This window comes from Vespula vulgaris, chromosome 5, assembly GCF_905475345.1.
Source record: "Vespula vulgaris chromosome 5, iyVesVulg1.1, whole genome shotgun sequence".
Lineage (NCBI taxonomy): Eukaryota > Metazoa > Arthropoda > Insecta > Hymenoptera > Vespidae > Vespula > Vespula vulgaris.
Genome location: NC_066590.1, coordinates 4,143,405 through 4,152,538, shown reverse-complemented (window position 1 = coordinate 4,152,538; position 9,134 = coordinate 4,143,405). Strand labels below are relative to the sequence as shown.

General features: G+C 27.2%; 2 protein-coding genes across 5 annotated transcripts; one reads left to right on the top strand and one right to left on the bottom strand.

Moving 5' to 3' along the window:
- Positions 1-69: 69 nt before the first annotated feature.
- On the bottom strand, positions 70-1,343 carry LOC127064060 (V-type proton ATPase subunit F). The gene is made up of 5 exons (XM_050994572.1): positions 1,159-1,343; positions 963-1,044; positions 768-850; positions 507-629; positions 70-436 (listed from the first exon to the last, which is right to left on the bottom strand). Exons 1-5 carry the CDS (start codon positions 1,210-1,212, stop codon positions 407-409), a joined length of 372 nt encoding a protein of 123 aa, XP_050850529.1. The 5' UTR covers positions 1,213-1,343; the 3' UTR covers positions 70-406.
- Positions 1,344-1,448: 105 nt separating this feature from the next.
- Positions 1,449-7,182, top strand: LOC127064047 (protein shuttle craft). Of its 4 annotated transcripts, none has more exons than XM_050994549.1 (11): positions 1,449-1,558; positions 2,011-2,771; positions 2,849-3,388; positions 3,468-3,641; positions 3,732-4,121; positions 4,202-4,483; positions 4,569-4,859; positions 4,969-5,432; positions 5,501-6,031; positions 6,129-6,235; positions 6,321-7,182. In XM_050994549.1, the coding sequence occupies exons 2-11, from the start codon at positions 2,039-2,041 to the stop codon at positions 6,424-6,426; spliced, it is 3,618 nt and encodes a 1,205-aa protein (XP_050850506.1). In that variant the 5' UTR covers positions 1,449-1,558; positions 2,011-2,038; the 3' UTR covers positions 6,427-7,182. The 4 variants fall into 4 exon arrangements, with proteins under 4 accessions (XP_050850506.1, XP_050850507.1, XP_050850505.1 ...); XM_050994550.1 differs by having other exon boundaries at positions 1,454-1,558; positions 2,176-2,771; XM_050994548.1 differs by having other exon boundaries at positions 1,472-1,906.
- The last annotated feature ends 1,952 nt before the right edge of the window (positions 7,183-9,134 follow it).

Genomic DNA, 9,134 nt, shown 5'->3' with positions numbered 1-9,134 from the left:
TATGATTGTAAAATTCAATTTTCATTATGTTTTAACTAGATAGCCAGTATTCTAAATATATGCAAGTAATTCAAAACAAGTATAAGAGTTGTATATTTAAATTTCTAACAATGTATTTTTATATTTAAATTATAATTAAATGTAAAATAATATTTACTATAGAACAAGACAATAATAAAGCAAAATTTTTACATTTAATAGAATACTATACTGACTTTGATAGTCTATTATATTTTTTTTTTTTTCTAGATACAACATAAACAGTGGAATGTTGTATATACATTTTCTATTCTTATTATTAAAACAAAAAATATAATAACATTCAAGAAATAAAGAATTGTCATATTGTACAATTCGTATATTTACTTGAGTTATATTTTCTTTTATTATGTAAATAATATATAGTTTAATGTATATCTTCTGGATTGAACATACCCTGCAAGAGAAACATTTTCGATTAAAAAAATCTACTTTAATGTTTTACAATAAGATATTAGCAATCATACCTTAGCACGTCTTAGAATTGAATCTTTACTAGCATCATATGGATGATCTTTACTAGGAATTTCTAATACAGAAGGAATAGGCTGAGTATGACTATCAATGACATGTCTAATCATTTCGGCAACCTAAAATTTACTCGAGTTTACTAAGATAACATATTAGTTAATAGCAGCAACAATTTATTGCAACAAATAAAAATAAATATTATATTGCAGTATTTTATATTTTGCTCCATGTTATAAAATTGTAATAAATTTACTCACATTTTGATTTATTAGAATAATGTCAATGTCATCTCTTTTAATAAAACGCTTAAACGTGTCCTCTATTTCACTCTCTGGTGTGTCTGTAAAATATATTACTTTTTACAGTATATCTGTAACTATGTATCCAATACAAGTAATTATTTCCTTACGTATAACGATAAAAACACAAGTTATAATTATAAAGATACATACTTTTATCAACAACCATAAAGTTAGGTTGACGATGTTTATTAATTTCTCCAACACCTCCCAGTAGGAATCCTACGCACGTATCCTGAAGAAATAAATATACGATAAATTCATATATTTCTTTATAAAGGTATTAAAAACTGTTAAAAACATTACATTGTAAATAAAACTTAAATACTAGTAAAAATCTATAGTTTACCTCATCTCCTATTACCGCAAGAAGTTTGCCCTTTCCAGCTGAATGAAGTGTCATTATTGCAAAAATAAGTTACAAAATATTTTGCAGAAAGAAGAATAAATAAAGTCGATGTAAATTTTCACGTTCGGTCAGCTGACAATATCACACCTATTTCGATCAGGTATAAATCACGTGCAAAAACTCGTCCAATGAAATCGATTGTTTGTTTTAAAGTCGGGACACAAGTGCAATCGAATGGAATGGCGCGTTTTCAATTGTATTTCTTGTTTCTATGTTTGACTTTCATTCTATACCACCTTAACCAATCTCTTTTACTGTAGAATGAATCTAATATCTTCAGCATTTCTAGTATTAGGTAATTAATTAATAGAAAACTTAAATTTCTCTTATAGATCGTAAGGTGAGTTTAAGTAATCTTATATTTTGTTGTACGCGCAATCTGATTATTATTGTTCTATAATAATTCTATCTGTAGTTTCAAAATCAATTGACAAGAAAATTGTAAAGTAGATAGGATAAATACAATTGGTCTTTAGCCTTATCTTTATTACTACAACTTCACTAGAAAGTTTGTTAGCTTGTATAAAGCTGCTACGTTTCCCGTATCTTTCTCATTATTTGAAGTACAGTGAAAAAAGTAAAAAGAATAAGAATTCCTGCGTGTTACGAAATTTATCGTAACAACGTGTAGATAACATATTATTTAACAAAAAAAACTAAAGTGTTCAACACATCGATTATAAGTCAGGTCTGTTATATACACTGCCAAATAAATTGCCTGCAATTTTGTTGATAACGGATTTGAAACTTTAAATAACATATATACGAACTTAAATCCCATTTATTCTTAAGGAGGCGATATTCGATTCCTTCAAACAGTATGGCCACTTGGGATGGCTCATGTCACGAACCTGAAGATTCAAATTATTTTTTTTATTCGGGTCAAAATAGTGCCATCCCTAATGTAGAAAGTTGGACTTTTTATCCCAGTAATGGGAGCAACGTTTTTTTTCATAGTACTCATGCACCATATTCGCAAAATACTTCAATGATGTTGGGACAAAGTGAACATATTGCTTCCTGTCAAACGGATGCTAACTTTTCATCAGGTTCTCTAAATTCATTGCCTTTAAGAGACACTTGCCCAGATTACTTAAATGCTCCAGGCAGCACACAAGACTGTCAAGGTAACAGTAGGTCACAGAACATGTCAACATATTATTATCAAAGCAATCGACAAGGGAAACGAATTAAAAATTATAAAGATAACAATAAATATGAATTTCCAAAAGAAGTTAGTCGCAACAATTGTAGCATTGTTGAACATTCCAATTTACATCCTACTGCGAGTGAATTTGTGCCACATGGAATTAAACATTATGCCAATCAAGCAAATACAAATCTACATGTTTCTAATTCAGAAGATTCTAAACCAAATTTGGCACAAGAAACATATGTTTCTGATAATGGTGGTAAATATAAAAAGAAATATAATACAAAAAAAAATAATTCATACAAATATAAAGAAATGCCAGAATATAACTTTCGGCAAAGAAATTCATTTCAAAATTCCTATAAAACACATGGTAGAAATTATAGAAAGTATCAAAATAGTAAGTAGTAGTGTATAATACATATATATTTATTAATAAAACAAATGATATCAATAATGTAAAAATTTTTATTTTAGCTTCTGAAGAACCAGCAAGTATGTCTAATCATCATAGAAATAATTCAACTACTGATGAAACTCAGAAGAACGAAAAATTTATGAATATTAATACAAACATCAATGCCAATAAAACTAATGCATCTAACATCGAAGAGAAACAGGAAATCAATGATCAAGCAAGAGCTAACAAAGAAAATACTGATGCCAGCAGCACTATAAGTCAAAACTGTGATCACTCGAGTAAAAATAATTACCAACGACATAATTCTAATTTTGGAACACAACGTATTCCTGCTAAATATGGTAGAAAAGTTACCAATGATCGCAAGATTGGTAGATATGATAATAATTATCGTGAGAGAAAAAATAACTATCAGGAATATAATAATTATAAGGAAAGATATGAAGAAAGCAAAATAGATATTACTAAGGATAAGTATAAAAACAAAGATGTGACTCAAGAAACTAAAGAAGTAGAGATAGTGAATTGGAGACAAAAGGGAGAAGGTAATGATAGAAATAGTATTTCAAAACGAAAACAGAATAAAAAACATGAAGGTAATGATAAACTATTTTCTATTATAAAGCTTATTTCGTATTTTTGTCAATTGAATGAGTAGTAATTGATTTCTTATAGATGATGATGCAAGTCAAAGGGAAAGATTAACAGATCAATTAAATAGAGGACAATTAGAATGTTTAGTATGCTGTGAATATATAAAACAAAATGATTATATCTGGTCTTGCTCAAATTGTTATCATGTTTTACATTTGAAATGTATAAAAAAGTGGGCAAAATCTTCCCAAGCAGGTACTTTCTTTTATCACACAAATAATTTCGATTATGAATAACATTAATATTTTTATCTTTTTTTATTATTTTTTTTTTTTTTTTTGTTAGAAAATGGTTGGAGATGTCCTGCATGCCAAAATGTAAGCACAACAATTCCCGAAGAATATTTTTGTTTTTGTGGAAAAACAAATATGCCTGAATGGAATCGCAGAGACATGGCTCATTCGTGTGGTGAAGTTTGTGGAAGATCTCGTATAAAAAATAACTGCCCTCATAAATGTACTTTGCTATGTCATCCTGGATCTTGTCCATCATGTATAGCAATGGTAACAAAAAATTGTGGTTGTGGTAAAACATCACAAACGTTACAATGTTGTGCATTAACATTATTGCTATGTGATTCTGTTTGTGGTAAAATCTTAAATTGTGGAAAGCATACATGTGAAAAGAAATGTCATCATGGGGAATGTGAGCCCTGTGATAAAATTATACAACAAGGTAATTTTATATTATTTATAAAAGTACAATATAAAAAATTGTACACACAGACATATATTTACGTATATTTTTTATTATAGAATGTTATTGTGGGAAAAGTAAAAGAGATGTAATTTGTCAATCTAACATATCTTCAACATATTCGTGTGAAGATACTTGTGAAAAGTTGTTAGATTGTGGAAATCATAAATGCAAAAAAACTTGTCATCCAAATTCATGTGAGCCTTGTGCACTTACACCTGAAAAAATCACAACATGTTATTGTGGACGAACACCACTGTCAGACAAAAGAACGACTTGTTTAGATCCAATTCCAACTTGTGAAGAAATATGTTCTAAAAGACTTAACTGTGGTCAGCCTAGTAAGTATTTTATTAATTTAATTGTTCCTTTCCATATACTTTCTAAGATACACAATGATAATTTATATTCATTTTTTTATTAAAGGTAATCCACATACATGTAAGATAAAGTGTCATCAAGGAGATTGTCCTGAATGTGATTTAACAACAGATGTAAAATGTCGTTGTGGTAATATGGATAGAGAAATCCCATGTAAAGATTTAACAACTAAAGCAGATGATGCACGTTGCGAAAAAAAATGTATCAAAAAAAGATCTTGTGGGAAACATAAGTGTAATCAAATGTGTTGTATTGATCTCGAGCATATTTGTCCTTTACCTTGTTCTAAAACATTAAGTTGTGGTAGACATAAATGTGAACAAACTTGTCATAAAGGTAAAAATATTTTGAGTCATATTTCTACAAATGTTTAAAATCAAATAATTCCTTATTTAGTTAAAAATTTGTTAAATAGAGATTTTTAATGAAAAACGTTCTAATTTAGGTAGGTGTCAACCTTGCTGGCGCAGTAGTTTCGACGAATTATATTGTGAATGTGGTACAGCTGTAATATATCCTCCTGTACCCTGTGGAACTAGAAGACCCGTTTGTGATAGACCTTGTTCGCGTGACCATTCTTGTGGTCATGAAGTATTTCATAATTGCCACAGTGAACCATCATGTCCTCCATGTACTTATCTTACTGAAAAATGGTGTTATGGCAAACATGAACTTAGAAAAGCTGTCCCATGTTATTTTAATGAAATTTCATGTGGCTTATTGTGCAATAAACCTTTATCATGTGGAAGACATAAATGTATAACTATATGCCACCCTGGGCCATGTGAAAAGCCAGGACAGCAATGTGTTCAACCATGTAATATATTAAGAGAATTATGTGGGCACATATGTGCTGCTCCGTGTCACGAGGGAAAATGTCCTGATACACCTTGTAAAGAAATGGTCAAAGTGCGTAAAATGACGCACAATATTAAAAAATTATCTGTATATATTATTAAATATATCTATATTTGTAGGTAACGTGCCAATGTGGACATAGAAGTACAACTAGAGTATGTGCAGAAAATTCTAGAGAATATCAAAGAATAACTAGCAATATTTTAGCTAGTAAAATGGCTGATATGCAACTTGGTCATTCTGTTGATTTAGAAGAACTTTTTGGACCAGGAGCAAAGAAACAAAATCAACTAAAAATACTCGAATGTAGCGACGAATGTAAATTAATAGAACGAAATAGAAGATTAGCATTAGGACTTCAAATTGTTAATCCGGATTTAAGCGGAAAATTAATGCCAAGATACACTGACTATATGAAGCAGTGGGCAAAAAAAGATCCTCATTTTTGTCAAATGGTGCATGAAAAACTAACGGAATTAGTTCAACTCGCAAAGACTTCTAAACAAAAGTCAAGAAGTTATTCATTTGATAGTATGAATAGAGATAAACGTCGCTTTATTCATGAATCTTGTGAACATTTTGGCTGTGAAAGTCAAGCATATGATCTAGAGCCAAAAAGAAACGTTGTTGCTACTGCTGTAAAAGATAAGGTAACCTCTCTTTCTCACTCTTGATATAATAAACTGTGTGTGTGTCTATATATATAAAACTGTTAATATATTTTTGAATTTATTCATTGTACTATAGTGTTGGCTACCAAGTTATAGTTTATTAGAAATTGTGCAAAGAAACAATGGACAAAGAAAAGTACCAGGTCCAATATTGAATACTTCTAAAGCTAACAATTCAACAAAGTAAGTTTGTATATTTATTCTAATTTATAGGATAAAGTACGAATACTGTGTTAACATTTAATTATATAATACTTTTATATTATAGGACAATCTTAGCATTACCTATAACAAGAAGTCAGCAAATTGTACCAACTCCATCAACTTCAAAATCGCCAGAACCAGAAATAGATTATTTTGATTATAAAGGTTAAAGGTTATAAATAAGCAGGTAATTAACTATTTATATATTCAATATAATTTACTTTTTACGTATCTTTTCTATAAGTTAAAAAAAAATAGTAGTATGCTTATGAACTCGAACTAATAATTTTTAAGAAGAATTAATATCGTATTTATTAATTTCATAATATTTAACAATGCATTGAAAATTAATTGATAAACAAACTGCGGAGAATTACTTGACTGTGCAGTTTATTATTCATTCACTTTATAATCATACTTGTAAGAATATAATGTTATTTTTTTGGGTGAAATTTTGATATATCTTTTAATTAGACAAACATTAATACAATCAATGATGTATGATGAAAAGTTACAATGTTTTACAAGAATATGTTTAATGAGTGTTTGATAAGTTAAACAGAATTATTAGAAATCTTATAATATAATACGTATATATAATCAAACAAATTTTCTTAGTAATACATTTATGCATAAAATAAAATTATTCATTATGATATAGTCAAATTACATAAATGAATTATATGGTGAAGGCACAGATAAAAAGGCATAAAGAAATCTGTTTAGTGTAATAAGGAATTCCTTTTGAATATAATATTTCTGTTTTATGTGTAGTTCTATGCTTGACATATAAGATTTCTATACTGTGTATTTGAACGTAGAAAGTATGCATTTCTACATTCTGATAAATCGAGTGAGAGTAAAAAAAATATAAAAATAAAAAAAATATAAATAAAAATAACTGTAGTATGATCTGCTTGATAAAAGACTTGTACAAATTTATTCATCATTCCAATAAATATCCTTGTAGAATTTCACAATTACTATTTCCTTTTAACCGAAAGTCGTAAAAAAATATTAAAGCAAGACAATAAATCTTGACAAAGTAAGAGATTTAATATATGTATTTTCTGTATATGATTTCATAATTGCAATTGATAATAATATTTTAAGTATTTGTTTATTTTTTTGTTGTTGTAATTCATTATTAAATTCTTGTACCTTCATTATTATTTATTTTGTTTTACAATGATATAAAAGCAGGACATATTTCAAATTATTTCTTTTATTTTTTGCAATTGTCTTTCATAATATAATTCTTGTAATTTATCAGCAATGTTAATTATTAAAGCTTCTTTGTGATCAGTTCATCCCACACAACCAACATATATGTATAGATAACACCAATACACAAGAGAGTAGAATGTGTGTATGTAAACTATTTGAATTATTAATCATAGTTTTCAAGATCCAACTTATTGTACTATTTTCTATATATCAATCCTAGTTATGTACTTTAATTGGTTGTTTCAATTACCATGTTTCCAAATTTATGTACTATATTTTTCGATATTTTATTTTCAGAAATTATGTAAAATTAATTTCAACAAATATTTATTTTCTTTTCACAAAAAGATAATAAATATATGAAAATTCAATTATAGTATACTATTCTTTTATTTATCCTTTCAACGTTTATCTATTTCTTATTAAAATAATTCTATTTCTAAAAAAAAAAAGAACAGATGCGTGAAATTCGAAAGTATACTGCAACAAAATACATATGTGTATATGCGTGTGTACATATATATTTTCTTTGCTTATCAAATTGTATGATAGTTATGTGGTTAATCATGTATTATAAATATGTATTACATTTCTGAAATTGTTTTGTAATTCATTTATGATTAAATGATTACGTTTGTAAAGATATTAATTGCTATTCCAACATGTTTAACATTACAATATACACAGATTTTACAATAATGAATTTTCCAATATTCACAATGAATTTTGCATCCATAAAAATAGTTTTGTGCTATATATATTCTCATATAACTGTTTTAAGTTTAATTGAAAAGATAGATCTGTTTTATTGTACATCCAATTGTATATAAATAGCTGTTTGTTATTTATATTTGTAAGGAGTACTCGTATAGAGTAAAATCTTATATCTTTATAGACATTTGTAAGTAGATAACACGAGTATTTGGCACATTGAACATCAATGATATTTTGAACTACTAAAATATGTCATAAATTCTATATAGACAAATATTGAGACCTTTTATGCTTCTATTAAATAATTTTTCCGTCATACATATCATGTAATAATTGCTCATAATTATTTGTATTGAAAAAAACATTTTCTTCATAATATATTAAAAAGTTATAAATCATTCTGTGTCTCTTTTTTGGCAATTTTAATATTCTTAAATGTAATTTCTAAATATTTAATAAAATAAATTTATTTATCTTTAATTATATATAATATAGGACAAAATATATATAGATAATAAAATTAAAAAAAAAATAAAAATTTAAGTCACATTAACCAGTCTTTCATCTCGCGGAATAAGATATGCAAAACTTGCATAAGCATAAAATGGTCTCCTACCCTAAATACATAAACCTTTATCACATTTAGAATCACAACACTGTTACACATTTTCATTACTGACAAATTATTTAGACATATATCATTAATACTAAGTAATTTTCTCAAACATGTAATAATAGGGCACTTCAAATTTGAGAACAAATTTTTACTATAATCATTGGTGCAGTGAATACTTGGTAAAAAGTCATCACTTTGTTTATTATCAGTGCCTCATTCATTATAGTAATACTTTTTTTTTTGTAGAGAGTCTATTAATACTTTCTATTTTAAAGTAAATATACAAATAAAATATATCTGACTATTATATCACAAAACATA